At 43.4% G+C, this 12959-nt stretch overlaps 1 protein-coding gene across 3 annotated transcripts; it reads left to right on the forward strand.

The window, feature by feature from the left end:
- The first annotated feature begins 904 nt into the window (after nt 1–904).
- Nucleotides 905–9429, forward strand: LOC121921971 (zinc finger protein 501-like). Of its 3 annotated transcripts, none has more exons than XM_042450786.1 (5): nt 905–1042; nt 3185–3291; nt 4863–4994; nt 6364–6489; nt 7698–9429. In XM_042450786.1, the coding sequence occupies exons 2-5, from the start codon at nt 3270–3272 to the stop codon at nt 8819–8821; spliced, it is 1404 nt and encodes a 467-aa protein (XP_042306720.1). In that variant the 5' UTR covers nt 905–1042; nt 3185–3269; the 3' UTR covers nt 8822–9429. The 3 variants fall into 3 exon arrangements, with proteins under 3 accessions (XP_042306720.1, XP_042306721.1, XP_042306722.1); XM_042450787.1 differs by lacking the exon at nt 905–1042 and adding an exon at nt 4399–4499 and having other exon boundaries at nt 2977–3291; XM_042450788.1 differs by lacking the exons at nt 905–1042; nt 6364–6489 and having other exon boundaries at nt 2977–3291.
- Nucleotides 9430–12959: the final 3530 nt, after the last annotated feature.

Raw genomic sequence — 12959 nt, forward strand, 5'->3', positions numbered from 1 at the left:
ATCCAGACTATCTGGCATTCTGTTGGGGATGTTCACATGTATAAGCATCCCTTGTTGTGGTTGTGTGCCTTCAATTTGTTTCTGACTTGCGGCAATCCTAAAGGGAACCTATCATGAGCTTATTTTGTGAGGCTGAGAGTATGTGACCGGTCCAAGGTGGCCCGGTGAGTTTCCATGGCTGAGCAGTTTGGGGAGGCACTCACACTCTTGGGCAGAGGAGGCTAAAGGCCTCGTAAAACCACAAATCCCAGGGTCCCATAAGCTGGATCCGCAACACTTAAAAGTGGTGTCCAGCTGCATTATTTCTACAGTAGATGCACCCTCTGAATCCACTTTAACTTGCCATGGCTTCATCCTATGGAATCCTGAGATTTATAGTTTTGGTCAAAGACCTTGTAAAACTACAAATCCCAGGATTCCATAGGCTAGAGCTGGAGCCCTTAAAGTGCATTATTTCTACAGTGTAAATGCCGTCTCTTGATTCCAGTTTAACGTGCTATGGCTACATCCTATGGAATCTGTGAGGCTCCCACACATTTGGAGCAGAGAAGGCTAAAGACCTTGTAAAACTACAACTCCCAGGATTCCATAGGCTGGAGCTGGGGCATTCAAAGGTGTGTCAAGCTGCATTATTTCTACAGTGTAGATGCATTGCATGGCAAGGGATTGGTTGGACTGGATGGCCCTTGTGGTCTCTTCCAACTCTATGATTCTAAAGCAATGATAACTTTCATAATGATCTCTTGTCATACAAACTAATGGAATCTGTGGCTTCTGAACACTGCAGCACCACTGAGGCACTTTAAGAGTTAAAAAGACCATAGAGAGGTGAGATGAGATTCCTAGAGCGGAACGGGAAGTTGCCAGGAAGGACTTCCGCTTCCTGTCCCGCCCACTTGGGAGGTTAAAGGTTGTGGCTTTTTTTCCTAGTACAGTATACTGATATTAATCCTAGCATTGCTTTTTATGTTTTCTGGAGGGAGCAGGGAATTTGGGGGCTGAGGAGAAGGAGCTGCCCTGAGTTCGGATTCTGGAGGGAAAGGTAAGTAGACAAGGTAAATAAACAATAAACAAATAAGGCTTATTAATTAATAAGGTAAATAAATAAATAAATAAGGATAAAAATTAGGTAATAAATTAATTACCTTATTAATTAAAAAAATAAGGTAAACAAATAAGGTAACTAATTAATTAGGTAAATAAATAAATAAGGTTAATTAGTAAGGTAAATAAATATGGTAATAAATAAAATTAAATAAGTAAATTAATAAATAAGATCAGTCAATCAATCAATAAGGTAAATAAATAAGGGAATAAATAAATAGGGCTAAAATAAGGTAAATAAATAAGGTAATAAATTAAAAAGGTAAATAGATAAAATAAATAAATAAGGTAATAAATTAATTAATAAGGTAAATAAATAAATAAGGTTAATTAATTAATCAATAAATAAGGGACATACATACATAAATAAGGTAAATGAATAAGGTAAATAAGTTAAATTAAAAAAAATTAAAATAAAAGGGCAGGGGTGGTGGGTCTGAGTGTTGGGCTCTGACTCTGGAGAGCTAGGTTCGAATCCTGGCTCAGCCATGAAACCCCACTGGGCGACTTTAGGCAAGTCACACTCTCTCAGCCTCAGAGGAAGGCAATGCCGGCAAATCCCCTCTGAAGAAATCGTGCCAAGAAAACTCCAGGATAGTTTCACCTTCTAGAAATTAGAAATGATTTCAACAACAGCAGCAAGAGATTGTAATAATAAGAAGAACAACAGCAGCTGCTCCACAGATTTGTTGGTTTGGGGGCATTGAGCTCTTTGATATTGGGTGGGTTTAGATCTTTGTAAAGTTTGTTGGGTGAGGAAGCTTAAATATAAGGCTCAGGGCCTATTCACACAATGCAATTACAGTGCTGTGATTCCCCCCCCCCTTTTTTTTTTTTTGGCTGCTATGGGATTTGTAGTTCAGTGAGGCACTAGAGCTCTGAGGCTGAGAATTCTCAGTGCCACCTCCTTCAGCTGCAAACAGTGTGATGCGGCAGCTAAAAAGGTCAATGCGATTCTAGGCTGCATCAATAGAAGTATAGTGTCTAGATCAAGGGAAGTCATAGTGCCACTCTATTCTGCTCTGGTCAGGCCCCACCGGGAATATTGTGTCCAGTTCTGGGCCCCACAATTCAAAAAGGATGTTGAGAAACTGGAGCGTGTCCAAAGGAGGGCCACCAAAATGATGGTCTGGAAACCATGAAGCCCTATAAGGAACAACTTGGAGAACTGTGTATGTTTAGAAGAGACATTTAAGATGTGATATGATAGCTCTGTTTAAGTATTTGAAGGGGTGTCACATTGAGGAGTGAGCAAGTTTGTTTTCTGCTGCTCCAGAGACTAGAACATGGAACAATGGATGCAAGCTACAGGAAGAGATTCCACTTCAACATTAGGAGGAACTTCCTGACAGTAAGGGCTCTTTGACAGTGGAACAAACTCCCTTGGAGTGTGGTAGAGTCTGCTTCCTTGGAGGTCTTTAAGCAGAGGCTGGATGGCCATCTGTCAGGGATGTGTTGAGTGAGAGTTCCTGCATGGCAGAAGGGGGTTGGACTGGATGGCCCTTGTAGTCTCTTTCAGGTCTATCATTCTATGAAATTCCAGGATGTTGCCATGACAGTAAAAGCGTAATCAAAGGGTGCATCTACACTGGAGAAATCATGCAGTTTGACACCACTTTAAGGGCCATAGCTCCACTCAGGGATGTGTACTTTTACAAGGTCTTTGGCCTTCTCTGCCAAAGAAGGCTGGTGCCACACACAAATCTACAAACCCTGGGATTCTATGGGATGGAGCCGTGGCAAACTGAAGTGGCGCCAAACTGCATTTGTTTCTACAGAGTAGATTTAACTATAGTGGCACAGTCTGAATGGGACCCAGGGCTTAGGGAATGCATGGACTGCGGGGAGGGGGGGGGGGGAGAACCATGGAAATCAACTGCTTTAAAGGATATAATATTAATGTCAAACACTTTCCCCTTCCTTTTCTGGGGTCTGTGGACGCAACTGGATATTTTTTGTCCCTTCCCCAAGTCTGGGAGGGGTGGGATGTCATAATTCCCAAAGAGGTGGATGTGGCTGAATTGGAAAGAACAATGAACTGATAGATCATGAGGCAGCTTGATGAATTTTTTCTTGCAAGGAGGACACTGGAATTTTAGACGGAGCTGAAAGGAGACATACTCTGGCTGAAAGGCAACAGAAAATCCCTTCTTGCCCACACGTCCATGGATACAACAATGTTGACAGGTAAGTGTTTACATTTAGGCCAGAACTGTCTGTGTGTCTTGAAACGACAGCTGAGCATTGGATTGGTATATTTTACTCCATTTCTGATGTCTTCACATACATTCTTTCAACGGCAAATAAAGACATTCTTGTGATGGCAGGCCTTTGCAAACTGATAAGAGCTGGGAATGTAGTGCTATTTAATTTTTAAGGTTTGTATTAGTAATGTTAATGCATTACTGTTGTAACTTTTTAAATGGTTGAGTTGTTTTTAAAATTTTATATTTTTGCATTTTAATGTTGTACTGTTTTTAAAAGGTATTGTTTTAAATCTGCTGCTTGCTGCCTTGAGTCCCTATATTGGGTGAAAGGTAGGATCTAAGAAAATAATAATAACAATAACAATAATAATACATCCCCCAAAATTAACAGGATTTGGGCTGTCTTAGTTATTGCTCTTCTGTTTTCATGTCATCCCTTGGGGACTAGTCCTATCATTAGATAGACAGAGGGAGTTGCCTCAAATTGTTGTTTTGAGATGTTATGGAAGGGCATCATATTGTCAGTTATTTGCCTTTATAAAACAGTCTGCCTTCGCCATACGCACCCTTGCTGTATGTGGATTTAAGCTTATATGGGCGGCGAGCGGTGAGGGACACAATGGAGCACGCAGTGGGAGTGTGCCACCATTGAAATCAGTGCGACTCCAGCATACACTAAATTTGCCTTACGCAAGGGGGTCCATAATGGATCCCCTATGTATGGCAAGGCCAGACTGTATTGGACAGCATCCCATTAGTGACTTAGGTAAGCATAAGGCCCTTTAAATGGGGCACAGAGGACTGTTCTCTTGTCCTTGCCCTCTGTCCAAAAGCCTCCAATGCCTGGTAGTGCCATATCTCTGGAAGCTCTGTTGTTGATGGTTGTCACTAGATGGAAGAAGAGAGAGAAGGAAAGTGATTCAGGCCAGTGATCAGGAAAGTGATTCAGAAAAATCCAGCTGCTCTCAGCTCCTGGGGAAAGAAAAGCTAGGTACCCTCCATTTGAAATCACGCCCTCATTTCTTTCCCCAACTGAGCTGAGACAAACCGCTTCACTATGGTCTAAATTGTCTTCCTTTCTCACCAGTAAGTGACGACTGCAGGGGCCCATCTTGGAGCTTGACAGTTGCTGAGAGGAAGTTGCTACAGACTTGCAGGATCTTGGCCCTTGTCTTTTTAGTAGCCAAGGTGAGGAGATGTGCTTGTGGGTGTTTCAGCCCCAGGTGCCAAAGTAACTTGGCTGGTTCTGAGTACTACACACTTTAACTGGTGATAGTGGGGCTTTTCCTATACCTCTGGAAGAAAATGTTTTAGGCTGGCCCTATATCTTATTGATACCTTCTAGGAACTAACATCTCAGTTTTCCTTTTTGCTATAAACTTATGAACAGCATAACAACGCGGCTCTCTTTAGGAGGATGGCTACTTGAACCCAGTGCCAGTAGTATCAGGCTAGCAGTCCTTCTCTCTTTGCCTTTGTCCCTTGTAGAATGTTCTGTCCTTCTGAAATAGGGACAGAGTTTTCAGGAATTTCTCATTCTCTCTCTTGAAGGTGGTGGGATTGCGAACGAGATCAAGCTGGAACGTTTTCCTCATAAAGTCTCAGTGACAAAAGAAGAGCAGGAGATCATGCCAGGCTCACATGAAGAGAATATTTCCTTCCCTATAAAAGAAGTGTATGAGAGTGAGTACCAGTGCCTGACACAATAATGAGGAATATTCTGAATACATTAGCTGTAAAGCAGAAATGATTACATATCTGTTGTGGCCAAATAGTAGGGCAAACTTTGATAGATCATAAGCCCTCTTTGGACTTTGGCAAACACGTATAAATATAAAAATGCATGTACAACTACATATAATTTAATCCATTTTTTAGACATTGTGCTAAATAGGTTCATCTTGGGCATACCTGTGGCATATGTGACAGAAATCTCATAGCCTGGGATACCACCTCTAAGAAGGCACTGCCTTATATATTAGTGCTCCAGACCACACTCCTCTGTAGTACCACAAGCAGAACTGTTGCAATCTACTTTAAATCCTAGATTAGTCAATACTGGTGAAGGCTGTCTTCCCAATACAGGTGCACTTCAATTAACAAAGCCTCTGACTCCATTTCAGAGTCTTTTTACCCTTACCCAGTCCTCACATTCCCTCTTTGTGCTCTGTCTTGTTGGAGGTTTTTCAGCCACATCAGCATGATGAGGATGGTGAAGGAGTCTAAGAGAAACAGAGTTCTTTAGTACTGGATAGTAGCAGCATGACTTGTAGTAGAAATTGCCATATAGCTTGAGCTGGGAAAGAGCAGGATTCTGCTGTAGCTGTGAGTGTGTGCCCACAATAGACAAGCTGCCTCCAGAATCCCTCCCTGAGCATGTGTGAACAGGAAAACAAAACAAAACGGAAAAGCAGATAAGTCTCCCTTGCCAGCGGCACTCAGCATGTTGAAAAAGCATCGATTTAGCCACCAGAATGGAAATTCTAAGAAAAGTGCAGTGCAGTGAAAGAAAAAAAAAATCACCCCGGATCCCTTTTGGCTGAGATAGTGATACCTTTTCTTTCTGATGGTTCAGTGTACACAAACTTCGTTTCATGCACAAAATTATTAAATATATATATATTCAGGCTATGTTAATAAGGTGTATATGAAACATAAATGATTTTCATGTTTCTCCTTGGGTCCCATTTCCCTCTTGTTATTCCCAAATCTGAGATAATCTGAAATCCAAAATCCTTTGGGTCCCAAACATTTTGGATAAGGGAAACACAGCCTGGATTAATATCTTGAATTGCGACTTTAGTGTATCTGGTTAAAGGCAATCATAGTTGTGGAAAGGACTCCCTACCTGATATTGTGAATGGCTGCTGCCTTTCAGTCTAGCCTGTGTAGGACTGAATGGGCCTATGATCTGACACAGAGCTTTGTATCTCAAGTAGAAAATCTGAATACCAGGCATTATTTCCTGTCTTAATAGAAGACAGAAGGGATTTTCTTTCCCTTTTTGAGGTAGAAGTAACTTTTCAAGCTTCTCACTGACTCTCCCCCAAAGGTGTTGGTCTTGTGAAAGAGTCCAAGGTGGAACAGCCTCAGCAGACGATTCCTGTGTCAGACAAAGAGCAGGAGGTCATTCCAGAAAGATACCAAGAGGATAAGACTTCATTTTCAACAGACACAGGTGATCAGAGGAACTGTGATGATGGCAGGGTTGAGAGAATTGTGGTTGGCCAACCACTCCAGCTGACTGTGGATGCATCCACACTGTAGAAATAATCCAATTTGACACTACTTTAACTGCCATGGTTCAATGCTATGGAATTCTGGGAATTGGAGTTTGTTGTGCCACCGGAGCTCTCTTGACAGAGAAGGATAAATAGCTTACAAAACTACAATTCCCAGGATTCCTTAGCATTGAATCATAAAATTGGTATCAAACTGGATTATTTCCACAGTGCGATGCGGCCTGTGTGGCAGAATCAAGGTCGAATCCATGGGTGGACAACTGCCAGGGGTTGGGACAAGGGTGCATTGGAATGCATTAGAGGCTGCACTCCACAGCTGTGCCCATATTTGAAAAGTTACTACTACAATTATTATAAAGATTAAAATTAAAAACATACAAAAATCAACATTTAAACCAAATTAAATTACAGGTTGAGACTCCTTTATTCAGAGTTTCAAAATCTGAAATACTCTAAAATCCAAAATTGGAGGAGCAACAGAGTCTTAATAACATAAACAACATTAAGGGGGAAATAGACAGATCCGGCAAGAACAACGTTGGTGTGGATGGTGAGATATGTTAGTACATGACAGCAAGTGATGAAGAAGATGAGACGAGGAAGGGAGAGAGGATGAAAGACAAAGGTGTGGAATATAAAAAAGATACAGTTGGCTCTTCTTATACACGGATTTTTTATACACGGATTCAAACATACACGGTTTGAAAATGTTCAAAAAAGTATAAATTTCAAATATCAAACCTTGATTTTCCATTTTTTATAAGGGACACCATTTTGCTATGTCATTATATTTAATGGGACTTGAGCATACACTGATTTTGTTATACACGGGGGATCTTGGAACCAAACCCCCGCGTATAACAAGAGTCCACTGTATAGGAAAGAGACGACTAAAAGAAGAGATGAAATGAAGTTACTAGAATATGAAGTATGCAGTGAGAAGATTGAGAAAGATTTTTTATTATTGTTGAAAATAATTATATATAGACAATGGAATTGTGCAGATTTGTGGATATCAGATAAATGTGTATACATATGTTAAGTATGATTCTGTCAATAAAATTATATATATATGAATGAGAGAGACTAAGATTCTCTTACAATGTTAGCTTTCATATCCTTCTTATCTCCCCTTTTTCCACAGGAGCATCTAGCTTTCCAACTCTGGGAAGCACACAACCAAATTTCAACTGGAATGGAAATTTTCCTTCTCATCCGAGAATTCACTCCGGGGAGAAACCATATCAGTGTTCAGACTGTGGAAAGAGCTTTTCTTTCAGGTCCCATTTTGCTTCCCATCAGAGAACACACACAGGGGAAACGCCGTATAAATGTTTGGATTGTGGAAGGGGCTTCAAGCGGCGTGACACCCTTACTTTGCATCAAAGAATTCACACTGGAGAAAAACCTTATAAATGCTTAGAATGTGGCATGAACTTCATTAGGAAGACAACGTTTAATTTGCATCAGACAGTACACACAGGGGAGAAACTGTATAAATGTTTGGACTGTGGCAAGAGTTTCAGCCGGCATTACACCCTAACGTTGCATCAAAGAACCCACACAGGGGAGAAGCCGTATAAATGCTTGGAGTGTGGGAAAAGCTTCCGACAGAGTGATTCCCTTTCTTTGCATCAAACAACTCATACTGGAGAGACACCATACAAATGTATGAAATGTGGAAAGAGCTTCAGCTGCAACAGAACCCTCGTTGGACATCAAATAATTCACACAGTGGGAAAACAGCATAAATGCTCTGAGTGTGGGAAAAGTTTTCTCCATAGCAAAAGCCTGATTTTGCATGAAAAGAAGCACACCGGAGAAAAACCATATAAGTGTTTAGAGTGTGGTAAGGGTTTTTTTGACAATGGCACCCTTACGTCGCATCAGAGAAGTCACACAGGAGAGAAGCCTTATAAATGCTCAGAGTGTGGAATGACATTTCCTTACACTGGATCCCTAGCTTTACATCGGAGGATTCACACAGGAGAAAAACCGTATCAGTGCTCAGAGTGCGGGAAGAGTTTTTCCCAGCATGGATCTCTCATTTCACATCAAAGAATCCACACTGGAGAGAAGCCTTATAAATGTTCCGAGTGTGGAAAGAGCTTCAGGGACTGTACATACCTGGCTTCTCATCTTAAAATACATACAGGGGAGAAACCGTATAAATGTTTGGAGTGTGGAAAGGGTTTCATTGAGAGTCGTTACCTTATAAGACATCAAAAAATTCATATGAAAGAGGAGCGCTATACATGCTCACCTTGAGAAGCAAACTATGAATCGTAGGGTTGGAAGAGACCACAAGGGCCATCTAGTCTAACCCCCCTGCCATGCAGGAAATCCCAATCAAAGCATATCCAACAGATGACCATCCAACCTCTGCTTAAAGACCTCCAGAGGAGGAGACTCCACTACACACTTGCTTTTATACCTTCATTTCTCAGTACATTCTCTTTTTCAAAAATCTGCTAAAGGAGATTTTGATAAAGGCTTCAAATACAAAGAAGATTATGGTGGAAAAATCAGAATTTTCTTCACTGAAGTTACTTAAGAACTTTCCACAGAAAGGTTCCAGATGACATAAATGCTGAATGCAAGGGGCAACTTTCCATTTAAAAAAATATTTTGATCTCCCTGCATCCCTAACTCCAATAAGAGCAACAGCTGGGTGCAGCTCAAGTACCTTCACTGTGGAGGGATCAGGAAGAAGGCCTGTTTTTGTGGCAGTGATATGTTTAAGCCACAGTTCACATATTTAAACCTAACCCATGACAATATGTCAGACTCTGTCCCTTGTCAATGTGCTAAAAGGAATAAAAAATAGGAGGGTTGAGGGGGCGGGGAGAGGTTTTAAATAAAGAAACTGGAGTGTTTTTGTTTTTTGGTTCATTTTTTTTCCTTATGTTTACACCAATATATCGGAAAAGTAAGTAGCAAAATGCAGTTCAGATGTTGTGGCCGCTAGCTTAAATAATCATTGTCCTTTTAAAAAGTGCTCTTTTAAAACAAATTTTTGTGGAACTTAAGTTAATCGAAGGATTTGTTTCTAAATGGCATTTCTTGCACTCTAAAATAAAGTGATTAAAAAGAAGCAACTGACACTAGTCTAACAATGAATAACTACTAATAAACTGATAAAATATTGAAATTACAACGTTTTGATGTTTCGGTAAGAGGGTTGGAAAATAATAATAATAGCCACACTTAAAAAAAAAGAATAATCAATGGGGGGAACTATTTTTTAAAAGTTATGGTTTAAATCAAGTTGGTTTAAACTAGCCAATCCTGAAAAGTAGTATATGAAAAGTAATGGTATTTTAATTAAAAGAAGGCTAGATCTCAGAGCACATCTAGCACCAAAGAAAACATCTGAAAAAATTAGGCAGGTATAACTCAGATCATAAAGTAGATGTGTTCCTGGGCATTTCTTCTTTAACAGAAAATTTGGTACCAGAGGTAGAAGTAATATATAAGGATATGTTTCTACACCACAAGAAAATGTTTCAGCAAACTTTATATTCGAAATTAAGGATACACATGCCAGAAATCTCCCTGGAAGCCAAATACTTTGGGCACATCATGAGAAGGCAGGACTCATTAGAACAGTGTTTCCCAACCTGTGGGTCGGGACCCCTTTGGGGGTCGAATGACCCTTTCATGGAGGTCACCTAAGACCATTGGAAAACACCTATTTAATTACAGTTATGAAGTAGCAACGAAAATAATTTCATGGGTTTGGGTCACCACAACATGAGGAACTGTATTAAAGGGTTGCGGCATTAGGAAGATTGGGAACCACTGCATTAGAAAGTACAATAATGCTAGGATAGGTAGAAGGCTGTAGAAAGAGTGCCTCCACCAGGCCTGCCTGGAAGAAGACAAGCCTTCCATCTTCAGGGAGAGAAAGGCAGGCTAGCTCCAAGAAGCCATGCCCTTCCTCCAGTCCATCTGCCTTGGTCCAGGCCTTGGAGGTAGAGAGGAACTGCTGGACCTCATCCCCTTTCCTGCCACCACTCCCTTCTCCTTCTGTGTCTTGTCTTTTTAGATTGTAAGCCTGAGGGCAGGGAACCATCCAGTTAAAAAGATTGTATGTAGAGCGCTGTGTAAATTTACAGAGCTTTATAAATAAAGGTTAATAATAATAAGGAAAAATCTGCTCTTTTCACCTCGCTTTGGGAAATGGTTCCTTTTGCTGAGACTTCCCTTTGAATTTCCATACAAGAAACTGCTTTATCTTCTCTCTGTGGAACATATTCAGCGGTGTTGGGTTGGCCACATAGCAAAATACATCCAAAATCCACAAAACAGGGATCCCTTTATCCCGCCAACCAAAAACGGCATCATGCATCGTGTCTTTTGTGTGTCTGGGTTGGCTGGATAGTGGGGTCACTGTTTTGTGGATCCAGGTGCCATTGTACTTCTATGATCCTATGCTTCTCTCTTCTGTTTCAATGAGAAGCTGTGAGGAAGTTTGGATGGCAGTTAATGTATAATGCTGAAGGCCATCCTCCTCCCAGGCCTCAGTTTCTCCTTTGGAAACCTGGGATGAAGCCCTTCTTCACTCTGCTAAGGCTCCATCTTCCTTCAGGAAAGGCCCCTTCTGATCGTGGGGCTCTGCAAGGGATCTGGGTCCAAGGAATGGGTCGAGGAGGGTGAGAGACCCATTGACCAAAGGCTGGCCTCCTTTGCCCAGGGAATCGGGATGCCTCTCCTTCAAGCCCAGGAAAGGTCCCTGCAGAAGGCAGGAGGGAGGGATGCTGGGGGGGGGGCAAAGAGGGTAGGAGGTTGGCATGGGCTTCTCTGTCTGCAGAGAGAAGCTCCCTCCCCCTTCTACCTCTCCCTGACCCCCCCATCCCCAAAAGAGACTCAGAGCCCAGTGTGCCTTCCAAGAGTGGTGCTTTTATTCTCCTGGGGGGGAAGGCTCTGGGGGACTGGGAAAGAGGAGAAGGGGGAGACGAAACGATTCAGGGGCTGGACGCTTTGCTTCTGAAGGTGAGTTGCGCGATCCCATCCCTCACAGAGAAGACGCTGATCAGTGTCGCACGAATGGGGCTGTTGGCCAGATCCAGGTGGTGGCTCGATTCAGAAGCAAAATGATGCTGCAGAAAGAGGATAAGTCAAGAGGAGCAGTGGGAGGCAGAGGGGGCCAGAGGGATCCGGATCCTCCCCGCCCCAGGAGCCCTCAGGGAGGGCCCAAGGGAGGCTCCGGGGGGGAGTGGGCTGGGGGGACTCACCCTGGGGTATAGGTTGTCTCTCAGGGAAGGAAAGGCACCCATTGCAAGCAGGCTCGGGGTCAAGAGGGGCATCCCCATCATCCCCCTAGAAGAGAGAAAGGAAAGAAGGAGAGAGTGGGAGAAAGTGAAAGAGGGGTTCCCTCTCCCAAGTGGGAACACTTCTCAGGCCGGGGATCTCCAGGGGCTCAGGCATGGCTCCTCTTCATCCTGGAGGGAAGTGATCAATGGGGTGGCACAGGGGCCTGTCTTGGGAAGAAAGTAGCCCAAGGAGGGTGCCAAGGCAGAGGAGGCCCTGCTCTCTCCTATCCCCTGCCAGTACTGTACTTGCCTCTCTTCCCAGAGGAGGCCTTCTCTTTCAGACCTCAGGCAGGCTGACGGACAGAGACCCTTTCCCTCCCCCAAATGGGGGCTCTGCTCAGGCCAAGGCTCCTCAGTCCTGGAAGAAGAGGGAACTGGTCCAGGGGCTGCAGGGAGGACTGGGGGGGGGCCCTCTAAGTCCAAGGTCCAAGCACTGCAGACCCATAGGAGGAAGGGATAGGGGCATGAAATTAAGGGCATGAAGGCCAATGTCATGGGAGAGGGAATCAAACCTTCCTCAGGTGGGTCAATGCCCCCCTGCCACCACCCACCCACAAACCCATCCCCAACAGATTCGTTCTTGGAAGAGGGGCAGATGCTGAGCAGAAAGACGAGAAGAAAGAAGAAGAGACTCACCCAAAGGGCTCTGCCATCATTTCAGCAAGGCTGAACTCCATCCTGGCAGCTGGACCAAGTTGACAATGCTCTTGGAGCCAAAAGTGGGCCTTAATATAGGGCTTGAGAGCCGGGTGTCCCTCCTTGGTCACCCAAGGGCCACCCTTTACGCTGCCTCAGGGTGCCAGGATGGAGGCTGCGTTCCCAACCCATCATCCTCCAGAGCAGACAACCTGTCTCCCTGCAGGGCTGCTTGGTGAGGTGATCCCTTGTCACAGGTGCCAGGCAGAGGTTGGGCAACATCCAAGACCAAGCTGTCTCTGGGAAGTGGCTGCATCAGGCAAAGGGGAAGCAGGCTGACTAGGAATGTTGTTTGCTGAATCACATTGGGGGGGGAGATAAAGATTTGTTCCCAATCTTGTCCCCTTTCAACCTCCTCCCAGAAACCTCAGCCGTTGTCCTGGCTGGCTGGTGCT

Source organism: Sceloporus undulatus, chromosome 2 (assembly GCF_019175285.1).
Source record: "Sceloporus undulatus isolate JIND9_A2432 ecotype Alabama chromosome 2, SceUnd_v1.1, whole genome shotgun sequence".
Taxonomy (NCBI): Eukaryota; Metazoa; Chordata; class Lepidosauria; order Squamata; family Phrynosomatidae; genus Sceloporus; species Sceloporus undulatus.

What these genes read in the sequence shown, in the direction of transcription:
- LOC121921971 (XM_042450786.1), top strand. Translation starts at nt 3,270, where the DNA reads ATGGATACAACAATGTTGACAG. An exon ending in TATAAAAGAAGTGTATGAGA is followed by an intron (nt 4,995 to 6,363) that starts GTGAGTACCAGT and finishes TCTCCCCCAAAG; the next exon opens with GTGTTGGTCTTGTGAAAGAG. An exon ending in TTCATTTTCAACAGACACAG is followed by an intron (nt 6,490 to 7,697) that starts GTGATCAGAGGA and finishes CTTTTTCCACAG; the next exon opens with GAGCATCTAGCTTTCCAACT.